Source organism: Pempheris klunzingeri, chromosome 6, assembly GCF_042242105.1.
Source record: "Pempheris klunzingeri isolate RE-2024b chromosome 6, fPemKlu1.hap1, whole genome shotgun sequence".
NCBI classification, from domain to species: domain Eukaryota; kingdom Metazoa; phylum Chordata; class Actinopteri; order Acropomatiformes; family Pempheridae; genus Pempheris; species Pempheris klunzingeri.
The window spans coordinates 6,833,486-6,853,051 of NC_092017.1; the positions used below are offsets into that span (position 1 = coordinate 6,833,486).

The window sequence follows — 19,566 nt, forward strand, 5'->3', positions numbered from 1 at the left end:
GCTGAACCACAGCAAGGACGTTTGGTGAGCTACACAGCTGCTGCAGCTCGTCTAACAAAGAAACAATCAGTCGCTTCTACAATCCTCGTCTCCCTGACTCACCACGCTCTTGATGATCTCATCCTTGCCGTCGTGCTTCTGCACCTTGAGCAGATGGTAGCTGAAGTCGAGGATGTCAAAGCGTCTGTGCTGTCCCAGGAGGGAGATGATCATGCAGCCGGCCCAGTGGAGGCCGTCTCCGAAGCACTGCCTGGAAAATCAGGATGGGGTCGCGTGAGTATAAGACGCGGCACTTTAAAATCACAAGTGGCGAGGGGAATGCGGCGCAGATGCGCGTGCTGCTGTACTCACTCCACTGTGAACTCATGGGCTCCCACGGGGATGCAGTAGACAAACTGCATGGCGCTCCAGAGACGGTGGAACTCCACACACTCGTCCACGTGCATCACGCCGTTGCTGGGCAGCGGCCCGCGCCAGATGGGGTCGTCTAAGAAGGCTCGCACACGCGTGAGGATGACCTCGAACATGGACAGACCGCAGCACAGCCTCTCTTTGGTCAGGAGGTCGCCCTCACGAGCAATGGCAATTTGCTGCGAGAGAAGTGAGAGTGAAGGATTCTCGTCACAAACACAGAGGGCTGTGATGAGACCAGACAACACGATAATTACCGTCGGGGCGTTTTTGGACTGGCCTTACCTGTGGGGTGCCGAGGCGCTCTATCAGTGGTACCAAATGCAGCGCCGTGTATTTGGCTTCCAGGCGCTTCATCTTGGCATCAAGGCGTTCCCCCTCTGCACACAGTGAGGAAAAGGAAAATGTTGCAGGTTACGTCTGGTTATATTCTCTGTTTTTCTTATGGTCAACAAAGCAACAAAAAGCTATTGTGTGTGTGTGTAACACACAATGAGCTGCTCCACTTGTTGACATAAACACACACACACACATACTGGGGCTCATTTTCAGTAACTCACCCATGTACTCACTAGATCACCAAATGTGTATTAATCCGCGGCTGGAAATAATCCCCAACTCCTGTTTGAGTTACCTTAAACAAAAACTACAGTGCCCAGCTGTTTCTTCTTGTTTTTTGAACAATACCGTATATTTGTGAATCACTATGGATGCCTTACAGGAAAGACAGTCTGAAAATGTCTGCCATCATCCCCACATTTAAATGATTATCATGTCTCACGGCTCTAAATGACTGCCAGCGCTCCGCTGGGCTTTCAAGTGGGCCCTTTCTAAACAGCTGTTTCCTTCACACGTGGACAGACAATATGTTGTACCAACTAGCTCAACACTGGCCTCATCCTTGAATTTGTAACAACAACAACGAGACCTCTCCACTTGAAAAGAAGCTATGACCTCTCATGCGCTCACCTTTGACGTGGACTCTCGGAAGAATGTTCTGAAAAGGTGCAGCATGCAGCAGATCACAAACTTCTTCCTGCGACTGGGAGACGAGATGCAGTACAAGTCAAAACGCTGACACAAAGCACATGTGACCTGTGTACTGAATGAGAGAAATTCAACAACGTTTGTTCCATACCAGGCTCTGCTCGCTGAGCAGACAGAACAGCATGGCGTTGCCCACTTCCCTCAGGTTCTGGAAACACACGGTCTTCAGCTCAGCGTACTCAACAATGTCCTTCAGCTGGTGGTGAAAGAATTCCAGGATACCTGTGAAGAAATACACAACTGTGTCATGTCCCACCTTACTTCATATCTGTCACACATTTTGCCCTCAGCTGTCCGTCGCAGCAGCAGGTACATCCCATTAGTGCTGGCAGCCGTTTGAATGACTAATTTTGTTCAGATAACTCAAACGTACAGGTCTCTGCGAAATGAGGGTGTGACTCCATTTTGTTCCCCTGCATTTATAATGAAATAACTAAAAGGGAAAAAAACAATAAGATCAAAATAAGCCTCTGTATGGGTTCTGTTACTTCATGGAGATTTGATGCAAGGCCACTCGCTGGAGCAGGTGCTCTCACAAGAGTTCATTTCAGTAACAATGAGCTCAGTTCCACTCCGACTGAAAGCTTCAATTATAGCTTTAAAACAGCAGGTGGTTCTTTTAACTGGGAGCGCTACCATGACTTCACAGCATCGAAGGGGCGATTTTGTGACAGATTCTTTTTCTGTTTCAAACTGTGTGGTTGTTTATAAAAACATTCTACATATATTCATTTCCATCATATTTGTTGTAGATTTATTTATTTTTGTTGCTTGCTTTGGGTCAAACGCTGCATTAATCACTCTTACAATAAGAAGTGGCTGCATGGTCAGTTACCTGGGGAACCATATTCATGGCGGGGGAGTCGACAGATCTTGGGCATCACCTCCATCAGGGTCTTCACATACTGCATTATGGTGCCCTGAAGCTGTACAAGAGAAGGAGAGAATTAAGCAGCAGCGTTAAACTGTTCGGTTTAAGAGGAAATGACAAAGAACAGACACACAAATGAAGTAATCCAACAAAGAGCCCCTTTTAATTACCCTTTATTTAGTATGATGACGTCCGCCTCTTTCATGAATTACAAAAAAAAAGCAGCCTCTTTAACCCGTCCTTGCAGTCAGTTGTTGTTCAGTAACAGCAGGAAGTCCCAGTAATGAAATGATGCTGCCCACACAGTGTTACTGCATACTCACCAGGCTTTTGACGACCTTCAGCAGTTCTTCCATCACCACAGCGATGCCCTGGTAGCCCAGCAGTCTGCACATGACCTTGATGTGTGGGGGGCCCAAAAAGTTCCTGTAGCTGCTAAATATGCTGCTGTACGCCAGGTTCAAGGTCTAAAGTCAGAGGACAGATAGGTGAGAAAATGTTAAACTAAAAGCTCCAACCCCTTTTTTTAACAATTTAATGTAAGCTTTCGTGGTCCATGATGCACATGGGAGTGAGTGACAGCACCGGCTCCTGATGGTGTATTAGTGGATAGAGAAAAGCTGAGACACATCACCAACAGTTTATGTTTAAAAAAAACAATAAAAAAAGAGCTAAATGAGCTAAATGCTATCATCAGCAAGCTCCCAATGAAATGCTGATGTTTAGTTGAGTTGAGAAACTGAGATATTTCACTCAATAACAAACATTTTGACTGGCTGGTGGTGCTGGATGAAATCCAGGGGATCACCAAAGTCATTAGGATTTCATGTCAATCTATCCAATGGCTGTTGAGATATTTCAGTCTGGATCAAAGTGGTGGTCTGACCAACCAAATGGCCATCCCTAGAGTCACAATGATAGTGTGAGTAAAAAAAACAGTGCCCCACATGATACCATGAATATAAATGGGTTTAATGCCCTACATACGCTGGCAACCTGCCTGGTGCATTATGAGACATCTTGTGTGCAAAGTTCAGATTTTAGCCTGAGGATGGCACCAGAGAAAAGCTCATGAAGTGTTAAAGATGCAAAAGGACAAATTCCACAGCAATCTGCCTCCAACATTTGACTATTTTTTCTGTGAAAAGATCCACTCGATGGGTATGCCGACCCCCGGTAACATTAGGAATCATCCTCAGGGGACTGCGAATATCCGCAGAAAATTTCATAACAATCTGGCCAGCAGTTGTTGAGAGACTTTAATGTGGAATAAACTGTTGGACAGATGGATTGACACCCCCACCCCCTCCCCTTCTCCTCCCCTCCTCCTCCAATCCCATATCCTGTCACTAGATTTTCAAGATACCACGGCATGGACCACAGTGATGGGCAAAAGGAAATAAATGATCCATATCACTGTGATGTCTGCAGAAGAACTACCAGGGGGAAAATGTGACAGAAAACAGCAGCAGAGCAGCCACATTTACAACCATTTCAAAAACGTGTACATATGAACCCTTTGGCTGTCTCTACATAAAGCACTCCACTCTAACATCCACTGCAAGAGATTTCAGCTCCCTCCCCTGTCGGCAATGAGTTGAAGCTGCTGCTGCTGCTGCTGCTCTAATCCAACAGCACTCCCACTAGTGTGGCAGCAGCAGAGACAAGGACACACCAATCCCTGGTCCACTCCTGAGGCTGAAAAACCTCCACCGCAGCACCCCTGACACACTGACAGTGGACTGGACACTATAATGACTGTATAGCAGGACCGTGGGATAGCCTGTCCGAAGCAACACCTCAGGTCTGCTGAACAGATTGGTTATCAACACGTGCTTGCAGTGCTTTCTGGTAAGTCTTACCTTGCTTTGAATGGATGATCGCTAACGGTTTTCTTCAAATGACTCATTACCATATACATAAATATGTTTTGTTGCCATGGGCCACAGCCGAGTTGACATGTGAAAGGATGCGTTTAATCAGTGGAAAGACAGAAGTATCTACACAGTGACTTGTGAGTCAGATGTGAGTTTGCTGACTTAAATTCTAAATGATGTTTAATGAAAATATTCTAAAACTGGCTTTGGCCAACTATTGAGATTATTTGTGTCATAAGATGTTGCTGCTAAAATCATATTTGATGGATTATTTAGAAAATCTCATTCAGTACTGAGCAAAAATGACAGACTGTGCTTTGTTCAAGATGAGCTCCCTCTCTGTTTCAGTTCAAATGGAAGTAGGTAAGGTGAACACCTGCAGTTCATTTTTTCACAGTTGGTTCAAACTGAAAATCAAATTTGGGCTTTTAATATAATTGCGCCTCAGTTTCTCTTCCATTCTGGACCATTTTAACACCTACTGAGACCACCTGAGATCTGTTTTAGGTCAAGAAAGCTATTATTTTGTGCACTATGAGCAAAAAAGCATCCATAAACATTACAAATAGTGCTCAAATCAAAGCCGAAGCCACTGACCGGTCTGACCCGTGGGATTTTAAATGCTCAAGGTTGTCAGATCGTCACCTGTCGTCTAACAGGTGACTTATCAGCACAGATGAGCCTCTTCACAAATCATCCTGCATTATATAATTTGCTGAACATCTGTGCGTACCCTCATCTCCCTCCCACCACAGTACTTTGTCCCAGATAATCCTTCATACAATGCTTATTATCCTCCGATATTGTCCTTTCATTTGTAATGCGTTGTACGATGTGGGTGTGGGATGGTAGAATGCCACAGCGTTTTTCATTAATCATGTTCAATACTATGCACTGTGAGTGGGGTGTATAGAAAGTGTAATTACATTTATTTAACATTTATTTGTCATCAAGCAAACAACAAAGCACCAGCCAACCTATTTTCATGCTGATTTAATGACTATTTGCTAGTGATGGAGGCTCAATATGTAACCTTCAGACAAGAATAATAACAATCTGACTCTTCTGTCAGGGTCTCACTCTGTGTTTATGTTGTGTTTTTTCCAGTTCACTTTTCCATTGTGAGCACAAAGATCGCAATAACTGAGGAAATCCTTCACTCGCATCAAATCAGCTGTAGAAACAGGCAGACAGTGGCACAGCAGAAACAGCCTTCCATCATGGGGATTGTGATCTACAACATCTCCTCCACCTCAGCCAGGGTGAGCTGGCCGTCGTCCCCCGGCTGCCTGGACACCTTCTACAGCGTCATGTACGACCCAAACTGGAACAGCCTGCTGATGGGCTACAAGCGCAAGAGTTTCATGCACGAGGAACGCATCCCCGTCAGTCAGACTAGCACACACCTGGCCAACCTCCTACCCCAGACCGCCTACTTCTTGTGTGTGACGTGTCAGGCAGCGAATCCGGTGCGAGACCAGTGCCAGGTGTTCAGCACCCTGAGTGACAGCAGCGAAGGTCACGACAGAGCCGGCTGGGAGCTCGCCATGGGCGTCTGGCTGACCTGCTGCATCTTGCTCCTGGTCATCGCTGGCATCCTGTTGTGGGGATGTCTCCACACCATCTGCTCCATCCCCAGTCAGGCCGCAGACGGCCGCACTGTGGTGACCAACTCGACACGCCAAAGTGTGTCTGGATCTGGACGCCTCTACACTCCCAGAAGCAGCAGCGAGGACAGCGCCAAACATGCCACCAACATGCAACCCCCCCTCCTCTCGCAGACCACTGGCCACAAAATTAACCAGGACCACGAGCTGAGGACACTCGCTAAGCTGTCTGGCACTGAGCCAGTATGAATAAACTTGATTTAGGTCATCCCAGCATTGTTTTGCCCAGACTGAAATGCCACTGAGTATTATTATCTGCAGATGAAATGCTACAGAGCCCAGGAGGAGTCACGAAGAAAATAATGATATATATTTGCTCTCGATTACCTCATTCGTGTTCTTGATTACACACCGTTTGACGTGATATAGCCGCTTTCTTCTCCTGCTCTCGTCACCCAAACAAAACCACAAAGGCACTCCTTCATGAAACTTGCATGGCGTTGTTGGCAATCTTCCCCAAATTACCTTCCATGCATGTTCAGTTCAGCCTCTTTAAATTTGCTCAACAATTTCACAGTCTGCAAAGTGCATTAACAATTCTGTTAGAGCTTGAACACCTGCAAACCACACATTGCCAGCTTGTTGCTGCCAGCCTCCATGGCCATTACTTTGAAATATTACTAATATGATCAGTTCTGCTCTCTCCATGAACGATCCCAACACACACACAGGCGCACTTTATCATCTGTTCTTGAACAGTCTGTTTACACACATTCCTTTGTGCATGAAACCAAATCACCTTGTGCGTGAAACCAGAGCTTAACATTGGCGCAGCATGACGACGCGTGTCATACAACCTCCAGCTGTTTCCCTCTCATCTGTGTGGCAGTGACTTTAACGATTTACTGATGGTTCTTGGTGCTCAGCTCTCTGGAGGAGACCTCTGAGCCTTAACCTGCTGCGCCAAAACACACCTGGTTAACATTCCTGCATTACCAGGTCATGCACTCATGTAGCCTTATTGGCAGAGTTACGGTAGATCGGTTCCTGCTAATCCACCCTGCCTCTGTGTCCTTCTCTCTCTCTTCTGCTGGCCAGCGGGCACTGAACTTCCATTTACTGCCAGCATTAATGAGCATTTTGATATTTAACTGCATGCTCTTCTGGAGTTTTGATTCATGACACACAGCCAAATATCTAATTTTGTCCATATCAGGCAAAAACATCATTGCTGCCATCATTAGGCAGCAACAGAGCGGGAGACTGAGAGATTGAAAGCAGCTGTATCGTGCTAAAAACAATATCAAATTGGGAGCACAAATTATTAAATTGAGAGCACCTCCTGGCCTCTTGCAGCACTTGGAAAAAAAGAATTTATCCTGTCCATGTAATTTGTTCCACTGAATGTGTTCTTGTAATATGAGTTTAGGTTTTTGCAAACAAACATTTGTAACAAGTAGTTTCCTAGAATGTTTCTTTTCCATTTGTAATCTACAGATATATATATTAAATATAGTGAATGTTTGGCTTCAACGTGTGGAGAGGTCATACACAGTCAGTCAGATCATGGCAGAAATCAATACAAATGTCAACCACTCATGGAATTCAAGAAAAAAAGAGTGAGGGGACCATGCTCTCTCCGAGGGTGGTCAGAAAGAAAGGTGTGCTGACCTTTGACCCGTACAAGTACTGAGGCTGAGCGTTGGGCGGCTTGTCCCTCTGGAACTCCTGAGAGAAGGGCAGGACGGTGCGCACAAACCTGAACACACACACACACAGGTCCATCAGACACAGAAACACATTTGCGTGACAAGGGATGGCTGGAGGTTTAAACACACACACACACACTGTAGCCACTGTGTACTGTAGATAACCTTGTAGCAGTATTATTATGCAGAAACAGGTTTATCATCAGATCAGAAGTAAGCAAACAGCAGAAATACAATATGTACAAACCAAATATTGAACATTAAGCAGCTGTGGCACAGACAACAGCCAAACAGGATAAAAACAAGTTTGTTTACAGACTATATGGAGGACGTTTGTATTTTATGTTCATTTTGATGCCATCTGCTTCAGGCTCTATGTGCGTTTTCATTAAAGGGCGTTTGATGCGTCATTTGACTCTTTGTCCGAGCAAATTTGCTGAGACGGAAAGAAAAAAAACAAAAAAAAACAGGGGTAACAGATAAGCGCCACCTATTTCAGTGAATGTGAGCGGGTCGTTAAACTGGAGGAATAAAAAAAATGATGCTTTTTACAGTCAATCTAAGACAAAACTCTAAATATAACCTGGTCCTGACCAGGTTAAGTTGTTGTGGTGATCTAACATACCTCGCTAACCCACTAATTGTGCTCTGTAATACAGCCCTGTCAGATGATTTACAAGCAAACACTGTCATCATGTGCAACCTGTGTATTATGTGATTAATGATTGATGGAACCACCAAATGAACATTGAACATGATGGTAGAACGCTGCCGGGAAATGTCAGAGTTAATTAGCCAAGTAGTTTACCATAGCAACAGATGACTGTGACTCAGACAGGGGCCCAAACTAACACACCTGTTGGTGGAGCCGTTGTAGCAGTAGTTGGGCAAGAAGTCGTAATTGAGCTCCCAGAAGACGTGCAGTGTTATGCGGCCGTAGGGGGCCGAGACGTTGTGGTTGGCCTCGCGGAACATGGCGTCAAAGCTGTCCAGAGTCAAGAACTTACTGAGGAGCTTGTGTGTCATGCGGTTGATGTCCAGAAGACCTTCCAGTTCCTTTGACCAAGCAAGACACAGGAAATTAGTCCACAACCGTGCACCAACGCACATAGACAGAAAAAGAGAGGATGGTGTTTCTTGAAAAAGATTCAAATGAGCATACCATGATTGAGGTGAGGTCCTCACTCTCAAAGCGATTGATGGCCAGCTCCAGAGACTTGTAAAGGGCAGCTGAGACCCTCTGAGTGATGAGCCTGTTCAGATCAATGGAGCGGCCTAGAAGCTGAGATTCACAATCAGTTAGTGCGGCAGACACAGCGTGACGCCAAAATAATGAAGCTGGCAGTGCAGAGCGGTAAGATGGCATGATTGCTCCAGTACATACCTGGACATGGCGTTGCTTCAGCAGTGTCTCGTAGCGGTTGGAGGCCGGCCAGGGGATGTTGGCCCCTTGGTTCTTGCAGTCAGTTCTCAAACGTTTGTCAAGCAGAAGACTGAGGGGTTCAAATAAACAGAGGAGGAGTCAAGCTAACTTGTACTTGAATCTTTCAATTAAGTGGTAGGAGGTATGCTCTATGTAGTAGCCTATTGTAGCTGCTGGCTTACTGATTGTTGTGACAACAAATTTACTAAAGATCAGTATTAATTTGGATGGTTCCATTAGCAATGGTATTATCCACCTCAAATCATATTGTCATTTTTGAAGACGAAGATGAGCCTAGAAAGTACCCCTGGTTGGGAATCAGTGCATTCAAACACAGGCAAGCACACCACATCTTTACAGAGCAGTATGACAAAGGAAAAAGAAGTGCATATGGATATGTGACCTACCTTCCAGCTAAAATCTTGTAGTAGGCAAATATCTGATCAGCCAGTTTGTAGACAAACTGATCAAAACACAAGTTCACCTGCAACAACAAAACAGGTTCAATATATGGGCACTTTCATGCCTCTCCACCTCCATTTAATTCCAACTGCACATGCTGTGCATACTCATTATAGAACGTATTATAACATTAGTTGCAAGCCATTACATAAAGACTAGGAGTGCACAAAGTGAGACCACAAGCACACAACTCCTATAGAGAGACATTCTGTGTTCACACCAACTACTTCGTTACCTCAGCCTCTATTTCATCATAGAGGAACTGCTTCTTGAATTTCGTCAGGGCGTAGTGTGCACTGTCGTTGTACAAATCCAGGGGATACAGCACGTACCTAGATGGAATTAAAGCAACTATTACTCCAAAGTGCCTTCATTTGGATTCAATAGTAATGAGGATGTCCCTGCAAGTGTTACACTATGGATACAGACAGAGATTGGAATCGGCAACATGTTAAAGAGAAGGAAAGGTGATAAAAAGAAAAGCTGTAAAATTGCTACTCTCAGCATTAAAACATCATTTCGATTAAAACGCAGACTTAAACAATTTTGGGTGAACAGTTGAAGAATTACAGGATTTGTGATTAATGCCAGGATTTTACACAGGGTCCTTTTTGAAAAGACAAGATAAAAGAAACAACCACTGAAGTTACTCGCTGAATGCCTCTGGCCACTCACACCACTAATTATCTCGCACAGACAGGAATCTGGCTTGTGAAAATTAAAGCACAATATCTGGTTTGATTCATAAAAGGAGACTAGTGGCGCCTTTTCATTTAAACCCACAGTTGCTGCTCGTCAGTATTCAAGAGTTTCTCCAGACCTCTGAGAACTTGACGAGACAGGAGCCTGGTTATGGGAGATGCATCCGTCTAGCTTTTCAATGCTTAATGGAGGATTCATATGCTTTGTATGAATGTGAGGGGAAATACTGTGTCTATACAGCCAGCGTAGCAAACGCAGCATGCTAGCAGAGGAGCAGCCTCAGTGCTCTATCTGTGTCTACACAGGATGCCTTCAGGCGCAGTGCTGAGTGTAGGTCACCCGCATTTTGGCAGCACTCAGAGCCCAGCACACAATCAGAGTAGATGACAGGCATAAAAACATATCGAAAACTAAATTACGCTTTAGGGCTCATTTACACACATACAGTAGAGCATGAATGAAACATGGACCACATGTAGACAGCTGGACTGATTAAAATAGAAGAGTATCTGTTTCATCAGGCATGCATGAGAAAAGCATGGCTGAACGCCTCCTGTAGACACGGCAGAACGTGTTTGGGGTGCGAAAAGATACTGTATGCTATACTCACTCCATCATGGACGCTTCCTTTGTTTCCAGGATGTGGTCGGTGAGGATCCAGGGCATGGACATCTCGATGGGGAACTGGATCCTGCGGCCCATTGTGAGCTCCAGGAAGAACTCCCTGAACCAGAGCTGGGAAAGGTCACAGCAATGCTGCAAGGTCTCTGCATCGAAGAGGAAAAAGGTTGTATTAGAGAGTCTCCATCTAGCAGCTGCTGTACAGAATACGAAGGGCTCAAAGGGTCGAACGGTTCCTGTTCCTTACCACTGAAGTTCAGCAGATGGGTGTAAAAGAAGGACTCTCGGTGAAACTTCTCAATGTCGAGGATGGTGGGGCCTTCCAGACTGCTGCGCAGAGTCTTCTTAGAGCCACTTTTGTCAGCGATGAGGGACTCCAGCATAGTCCTCACCATATAGAGCTGCACGTACAGAATATTTTTATTAAGACAAGCCATAGGAGATGATTCATTGAAAAAAAACTGAGGTAGAATGTTATTAGTTATTAGGTTTTACTAGCTACAACACCTGCAAACACCACATATACTTCAAATACTACTATTCTAATCTCATCGTAGGTGTCATATAAGTGTCACCTCCTATATGCCACATAATATTATCCTGTTCAAAAGAAAAATATCACTTGGAATGTGTATTTCTCTTGTTTTTATCTCGTCTTTCCACCATGCAGGCATGCACCAGCGGGGAGGCTGCAGCTTATTTTCCTTCTGATTATCACTCAAAACACGGCTGAGTTCAGCTCAGTAGGAAACATTTTCTTAGACCCGTTTCATTTACTACTCACAACACAAGCTGAAATCTGTTGATTCAGGATAGATAAACACAGAAGGTGATAGTTTAGCTGGACTTTGTAGTCCTCTACCTGGAGAACAGATTAGTTCTTGGAACTGAGCTCTAAGCTGATAAATCTGTGTGATTTATGCAACATAAGGGATGCTACTACAACATACACGGGATAACTGCACACAATATTCAGCACTGCAGTGTATGGATTTAATTAGAACTGCACAAGTGTGCTCTGAGTAGTAAGGCTTATAAATAATCATTCAGAAATGAACTGAAGAATGAAAGAGAGAAGAATATGGAATACAGAACAGGCTGGTTTACGAGAGAACATACTTAATATTACAATAAAATCATCTCACTTATCCAGGGAGATTATATGATTCTACTTTGACATGACATGACAGGGGCAGTGGGAGCTTCATTAGCCTGATTAACATGGACTTGGCAGCAGCCTGAGTCTTCCATGGTGTGCAAGGTGTTGGAGGTGTAAGAAAGAACAAGAATAGGTGGTTAAGAATGGGTTTATCATCAGAGAGGTGGAGGTGAGACCTGTGTACTGGAGGGCCCCACTGCACGGCGAGGAACCTTAATATCAAAGCCACCCTTGGGATCTTTTTCCCCGCGGAGGGCGGGGTCGTTGTGTGGCTCCCGGCCGGTCTCCCAGTCACACACCGTCTTCCGGATGGCCTGGAGGACGCTGCGGAAAGAGAAACAATTAAAAACCTAGAGTGAGTTTTCAGATCAACCAGTGGCAACAGAGTCTGTGCACGAGTACCAACAGTTACACATACTATAAATGCTGCATGCAGCTTCCATTGTCAGTTATCAATGTGATAAAGTACTCACAAAAATATAAATATAAGATTTGCTGGAAGGCCTTAGCAACTCACTAGGGTTCAATTTATTATAGACTACATGGATGGAGCTGCTAAGGGAGCAGCTGCACAGGAGTTTACTGGAGCATTCATGGACATCTGCAGGCACATCACTTCCAAAATGATTCTTCTTCCAACAGAAATATGATAATGTATGGTTACTAAAACAGCAATATCTTTGAATTCATGGCCTTTGGCATGAACGTGCAAAATACTATAAAACTTTCAGCTTAGAGCTCAGCTCTGAGAAAATGATGCGATGTTTCTGGTCACTTGGGTCAGCAGAAACAAGCTGCGTACACAATGTTGATTTTGAGTTGATAGAGAAAATTTATTAGCAAATATTATCAGGAGTTGTTTTTCAGTCCACCTGACAAATGCAAATCCAATATTCACTCTCTTGTCACTCTGTTTTGGTCTCCACAAGCCCCAGTGGGAAATATCTGGCCCATTAGCTGCTAAATGCTCCACCATAGTTCACCAGGTAGTTATTAGCTTCATCTCACATTTGGTGCTAGGAAGCTAACATCCAGCGGGGCGTTTTTAGAGCTTTTCTGTTGAAAACTGCCTGCTGTGGCCAAGTTGCGAGTCAGAAAATCTAAACAACAAGCTGAAAGAGTATAAAGCTCCACAGATATGACTGCAGAGTCAGGGGACATTTATCTGTAGCCTCATCACCTTGAGGGACACCTTTCACATTAGTCAGTTATTAGATCTATTGTTATTATAGAAATATGGAGTCCAGCAGCCTTAAAGGCAGTGTGTGGGGATCCATACCTCTGGATGACGTTTTTCTTCTTCTTGATGGCCTGTCGCAGCGGATCACGCAGAGTGACCTGAGCGAAGTCCTGCAGTGCCGAGTAGATGGTGTGACGGATGGCGTGATTAAACACGCTCTCCATGCGTCCCATCAACACCTGCAGTCCCTTTATCATTGCCATTACCTGCCAGACATATAATGTTTAATCAGGGACGAGGCCGCGAGCAGGTCGAAACAAACACACGCATGTGATGAAGTCATAACTGACCTCCACTAGAGCGAACTTCTCCTCGCTGGTGTAGTTGTATCTGGTTGCTCTCTCATACTCCTCAGCGTTGTCAGGGCACTCCTTGTTTGAGTACTTATCGGTCGGATGGACCAATTTCCAGGAGTACTGTGGGGAAAGTCAGACCATTTTTAAAATATGTGAGCAGACAATACAAATCAATACAAACCATAAATGAATCAGGGAGTAATGCGCTATCCATTAAAGCTAAGACCTGTACGATATTGAAGAAATTAAGAGTCATCAATACAGTCTCAGCTATGTCTTGACAGAAATGATTAATTCCACATATTTCCTGTGCTTCCTCACCACTTCCATGACATGAGCGCTCCACTGGGAGAGCAGCTGCATGCCCTGCAGGGCCAAGTCAAACAGCTTCCTGTACTCCGCATCAGTCTTTTGGGCTTCCTGACGACCTGATCCAGTCACCACCTACACAGATGCAAATGAACACACTTTAACAGACGTGGAACCGAACACTGAATGCCCGCAGCATAAAATGCTGGCTTGCTCACAGTTAAGCTTAGTGACAAGAATTTGCAAAAATCTTCAGAAAATGAAGAACTGGCAAACCGTTCCGTCACTTAATGAAACGTTTTGCATTTAAATTTCTTTCCTGTTCCCAATATTTCTGTCTTCAGTACTTCGAATAATTCTGATCCGCAAGTCAATCAGTTGAATTTCCATCTGAATCACATTGGACTCTGACTTCTAAAAATCTGCTGAAAGGCTTCTTACTTCACTATTGGGAATTCAAATATCCCTCATATAGGAGCTCTCACAGCCTACTTGTAAAGGAAACCGTCAAGACAGCCAGGTGGTGGATGTACAGTACTTTTTTTTTTTTTTTTTTTTTAATAATTGGGCTCATAACTGAGATGGACTGTGAATATGTGCATGTAATGTACGGACTCACTCTTGAGCAGCATCCCTGTGCGCTCGCTTCACAGACAATTTAACGCCTTGCTGATGGCCAGGTTTTACCACATGACCCTATGGAATTCCATACTAACCTCGCTGTTGCTATAGCGAGCCAGCTCCGAGATGAAACGCATGTGATCCTCGCGGATCTGAATCATCTGCTCGCAGATGTTGTACTGGGGGCTGCTGGATATAGACGTGCAAGTCCACCTGGGGGGGTAAGAGAGAGAGCAGAGGAGCAGAGTGAGGAATAAAGAGAAGCAGGATGTATAAAGATATAAAAACACCGTATGAATTAATGGAGATGATGGAGCCGCATACAATTTAAATGCAAGATACAAGTAATTCTTGCTGGTAGGATAAATCCATGTTGATGAAAAAAAACACATTTTCTAACATTTAACAAAATACTGGACATCGCTCCTTACATACTCCTATGAAGATCTATAGTCCTCTTAATCGTCAGTTTCACAAGGTAGACTATTTATTAGTCCCGATCTTCTCACCTGGATTTGTTCTCTTCAAAGTGAGCACTGGTCTTGATGTACCGAGACAACTCGATCTGCATGTCGCCAAACAAAGGGACCACCTGGAGTTGCTGTGACCACAGAGAACACACAGATTTGCCTCACTAATAGTGCCATATCAAACCAAGAGGCCAAGACTGAAAGGTGAACGAAAAGAGGGGCACAAGCAACTCGTAGTGGAAAAACAGTCATTTTTGGGTGCTGTATTTTAGAAATTCAAAGACAGATTGAACAAAAAGTGCAAATGTAATCACTGATCTATAATATACACTATATAATATGTAAAAGCAGTTCATTTCATCATGATTTCAAAGGAGTATTCTGCTGTAGATCGGGCATTTAGGATAATGTGCAATGAGAATCAAATAGAAGCTCGAGCTGAATTAGTCAATGAATCAATTAGTTGATACAAAGAGAACAATTATTTCCAACTATTTGCTTAAGTCAGTTTTTAAGCAAAAATATCAAACACTCCCTTGCTTGTGCTTCTTAAATGTGAGTATTTGCTGCTTTTCTCTGGTTTGTATCATTGTAACATGAATATCTCTGGGTTGGGTATCTGAAGACATTTTATCGACTGAACATCTAATCAAGAAAATAATCGGCAGGATAATCAGAACACACACACACGCACACACACACACACACACACACACTTCTTTCCTATTTGTTTCATTCGTTATTTGTCTTAAAATAGCTTCTTTGGTTCAAATTATTATATATAATAGCCATATTGTATTTAATTTAATGTTTTAAAACTAATTGAAAATGGCTTCAGGTGAGTTGGGAAATAAATTGTAACATACTGTGATGCCATGCACAACACCAAACCTTGAAAAACTTGTCGATCTTGGTCAGGTTAATTCTCTTCTTGGCATCTAGTTTGTAGATGTTGCTGCTGTTTCCATCCATGAGGTACAAGCCAAACCCCATCACCTAGAAGTGGAACAGTGGTTACATGTAGGACGTCCACTGCTGTTGACAAAGCTCCAGTAAATTATTTAGAGTGGGGGATCGTGGAGGCAATAACAGGTCCACACTTTACTTACTTTGAGCAGCATGTGTTTCTCACTGGGAGTCAGGTACATCTTGTTGTCGTAGTAATCGACACACAGGTTGACGATGTCTGCCAGCAGCTCCTCGTATCCATTAATCACCTCGAGCTGCTGCTGCAAAGACTGGTAACAGTACAGAGTGGAGGGTTCGGTATTCAATTAGGCTATTAATCATACAGTAAATTCCCTTAACGCTTGGCGCTCCTCCTGTCAGTAGTCTTGCCTCTTTACTTTGCAGAAAGTACATCTTGATAATAGCGAGGCAAAAATAAAAATTGAGGCACTCTGTGGCTTCGACATTATTCCTGACAAAATTGCAAACAGTGGATCTACGGTGACCTTTGAAATATTTTCTTTTACAGACTATTGGTGCAATTTGTTAGTATTTCATAGCTCTGAAATCAACATATTGAATGCAGTGTATTTTTGCAGATGTTCTTGCCTGGGAACATTGACATAAGCGCAAGAAAACAGCAGCCCTTTTAAGTCACAACTGTTTAATCGAAATAATGTAAAGGCTGAACAGTGTGATGCACATCTGACAAACCTGGGTGATTTTGTTGTGGTTTGCCAGGAACATGGACAGGTTCTGAGACTCCTGGATGGATGAAGGCTCTGACATTTTTCTGAGGAACTGGGCAGCTCTGGGCAGGAAACAGATTAATGTTTTAAATTAAAAAAAAAAAGATATCACACCGAGCAGACACTGAGCACCTTACTGCTGTCAGTCTAACAGAGAGAGAGAGATATGAGATGTCATAACTCTTTTTTTAGACCTCACTTCCTCAGTGACTTACACTTTATCTGTCACAAATGAAACACTTAGATATCATAGAAAAAGAAAAAGATAACTCCAGAGCCTGCTCATGAATCACAACGTTTTTAAGTTTTCTTCAGTTTCAAATTAATCCAGTGAAAGTTGTCTGTTCATGGATACACTGCAAACAGGAACTGCTCATAGTTAATTGTACATAGCATACTTTCGCCAATTTGGCTAAACAAATACGGGCTTCAAAAAACAAGTTGTAGCCCACAGCTAACTCACTGAATCCATGGCAACATCATACTTCCTGTTTACATCCCCCAAATTATGGGAACTGTAATTCCTCAAGTAGTTCTAGAGCAAGAAATTGATGTAAAACAAAGAATAATAATAGAAGTTCCCAAATCAAAAAATGAATATTAACTTTTTTCCTGTTGCACTGTCAATTTTTTGGACATTAATAGGACTCAGAATGTCCCATCTACATGGTTAGCTTATAAATCCTAGAACACTGACTTATACAGACATATATACTCATATAAAGATATTACAGACATAGCTACAAAGATGTCAAAAGAGGTGGGATGGTGAGGCCCACAGTGTCAGTCTTCGTTGATGCTGAATGACGCTGCCACCTAGTGCCTAGTGCCTAGTGCTGTGTGACAGCATGCAGTCTAATATTCCTGAGTACCGTTTGTAGGCGGAGTGGTCGTTCTTGACGCTGCACTTCATGTTCTTCAGCTCATCCAGCACGGCGAACATGTTGATGAACTTCCCCAGGGTCAGCAGGTACGCCTCGGAGACAAAGTCTTTTCTGCGCTCTGTGTGGCAGAGGCGACGGACTTCTCCGCAGAATCGGTCGATGGCTGTACGCTGGGAGACAGACAGGAGGAGGGAAACTATTAGGTATTTTGCAACCAGCCTGCATGTCAGTCAAGGAGAGTCCCTGCGGAATGTAGAATGAAAATCACCTGGAAGTACATGAAATTCATCAGCTTGGTGACTTCTGGCTCCAGGACCTCCACGGTCTTCTCATAGATCTCCACTCTGTTAGGCTGCTCGTTGCATTTCACCTATGAGAGAAAAAAGACAAAGGATATGACAGAAAGAATTGTTAGGTGCAAAACAAGGTTTGATATTCAATTTACAGTGACATAAGTGGCAGAGCCTCACATTTTAGATGGTGGAACCAGCAAATATTTGTTTGTTTTTTTGCTTTGAAAATGACGAATAGATTTCCAAAATAGTCGCCAATTAATTTTCTGTCAGGACATGAATATGCGGTTCTAAGTAAGCCATGAGAGCACACAGTGTTACCAGAAACGTGGTGATTACCTGTGGTATTGCACGAGAGCAGCTCCTCCAGGTGTACAGCATGATGGCATATTCTTGCCCCTCTTCCAACATCTCATTCTGGTTCAGAAAACAAAACCAATCAGTCACATTTAGAATCAGAATCAGCTTTTAATGGCCAAGTATGTGAACACATACAAGGAATTTGACTGGTTTTCCACTGCTCTCGTGTACTTACACATAAACAGACAAAAAGGGAGACAAGAACAACAAAGCTGAACAAAGTAAACACACATTTAAGTTAAAGTCTATGAACAATGTAAAGATAGATAGATAGATAGATAGATAGATAGATAGATAGATAGATAGATAGATAGATAGATAGATAGATAGATAGATAGATAGATAGATAGATAGATAGATAGATAGATATAGATATAGATATAGATATATACACTGGACAGTGTGAGTGTGTGAGTGTGTGTGTGTGAGTGTGTGTGTGTTACTATGTACAGGTTCCGTTACATACATAAGGTATTTAGGATATGGTTGTACACAGTATAGTAACTAACCAAAACTGTTTTCTGGACTGCAAAGAATATCCTTTAGCAAGGCGGTACAGTGTAACAGAGTTATGGCACAGACATTTGTTTCCAACTCTGGACAGACTGAAGTGTTCAATAGTGGGATGTGATGATGTGCCATGAAAGGAGCTGTTTTGTGTCTGATTGTTTTGGCCTGCCTGAAGATCACCAAATTATCTACAAAACAAAAGTAAATACCACACTGGCTCACATTTTCCTAAACCAAGAAATAAGGACAACAACATGCACGCCCCATTTCTTCTTTTCTAAGTCGTTTATTCCCAGTGGGTGACTGGAAAGCGCATTAGTGCTTTCAAGCCAGCCCTGCCTCCATATAAAGTGCCGTTTGATTCGGACTCCGAGCAATTATCCCTCACTAATTAGACACAAAGCCCCACTATCCCTGTTAAGAGATGGTCCAAAGCATTCGATTGTCCCCGGGCCATTTGCTCCTGGGCCTGGATCCTAGGAGCTGCCTGCTAGACAATACCAAATGCTCTGGTGGGGTGGACAAGTCCCTTACCAGATCCTTTGACCCCATTCTGGTGGATTTATTTTTCCCACCAAACCATTACTGAGGTGAGAGAGCTGACATTTCCCAGAAATGGGACAACCCCCCCGCTGTACCATGCTAGAGTGGACGGTGGCCTGCTCGATGTATCTGGCGATGCCGGTGACGAATGCATTTCGGTCCTCAAAGTTGGTGTTGAAGTTGGGCTGTGGGAAGATGGGAAATGATGTTAATAGAAAATAACACTAGCACAGATGTCAGGCACACAGTACCACTACTAATACTAACAACAACACTAATAAATACTAATAATAACAATTAATGCATTTCCACAGCACTTTTACAGATGTTAAACTGCTTCATAAGACAATAAAACAGCAGACCATAATGAAAATAGGCAAAAACATAATGTCACAAAATGCAAATAAGAACGTAGTAGTAACCACTGATTATTCTTTTTCATAATTAAGGTTTT

General features: G+C 43.4%; 2 protein-coding genes across 2 annotated transcripts in view; one reads left to right on the top strand and one right to left on the bottom strand.

The window, feature by feature from the left end:
* The window catches only part of cyfip1 (cytoplasmic FMR1 interacting protein 1), a 28,524-nt gene that overhangs the window by 1,400 nt on the left and 7,558 nt on the right, over positions 1–19,566 (bottom strand). The window contains exons 3-30 of the mRNA XM_070832902.1: positions 19,208–19,297; positions 18,039–18,116; positions 17,675–17,776; positions 17,395–17,576; positions 16,488–16,584; positions 15,935–16,063; positions 15,717–15,821; positions 14,865–14,956; positions 14,451–14,568; positions 13,747–13,869; positions 13,420–13,545; positions 13,169–13,335; positions 12,066–12,213; positions 10,978–11,131; positions 10,720–10,876; positions 9,643–9,739; positions 9,353–9,429; positions 8,907–9,015; positions 8,685–8,804; positions 8,379–8,578; positions 7,485–7,572; positions 2,653–2,796; positions 2,294–2,384; positions 1,550–1,680; positions 1,381–1,453; positions 697–791; positions 352–590; positions 103–250 (exon numbers count right to left, since the gene is read on the bottom strand). Coding sequence (XP_070689003.1) covers positions 103–250; positions 352–590; positions 697–791; positions 1,381–1,453; positions 1,550–1,680; positions 2,294–2,384; positions 2,653–2,796; positions 7,485–7,572; positions 8,379–8,578; positions 8,685–8,804; positions 8,907–9,015; positions 9,353–9,429; positions 9,643–9,739; positions 10,720–10,876; positions 10,978–11,131; positions 12,066–12,213; positions 13,169–13,335; positions 13,420–13,545; positions 13,747–13,869; positions 14,451–14,568; positions 14,865–14,956; positions 15,717–15,821; positions 15,935–16,063; positions 16,488–16,584; positions 17,395–17,576; positions 17,675–17,776; positions 18,039–18,116; positions 19,208–19,297 — 3,480 coding nt within the window. The remainder of the gene's footprint in view (positions 1–102; positions 251–351; positions 591–696; positions 792–1,380; positions 1,454–1,549; positions 1,681–2,293; positions 2,385–2,652; positions 2,797–7,484; positions 7,573–8,378; positions 8,579–8,684; positions 8,805–8,906; positions 9,016–9,352; positions 9,430–9,642; positions 9,740–10,719; positions 10,877–10,977; positions 11,132–12,065; positions 12,214–13,168; positions 13,336–13,419; positions 13,546–13,746; positions 13,870–14,450; positions 14,569–14,864; positions 14,957–15,716; positions 15,822–15,934; positions 16,064–16,487; positions 16,585–17,394; positions 17,577–17,674; positions 17,777–18,038; positions 18,117–19,207; positions 19,298–19,566) is intronic.
* Positions 5,427–6,082, top strand: LOC139203272 (fibronectin type III domain-containing protein 9). The gene has a single exon (XM_070832966.1). It carries the CDS (start codon positions 5,427–5,429, stop codon positions 6,060–6,062), a length of 636 nt encoding a protein of 211 aa, XP_070689067.1. The 3' UTR covers positions 6,063–6,082.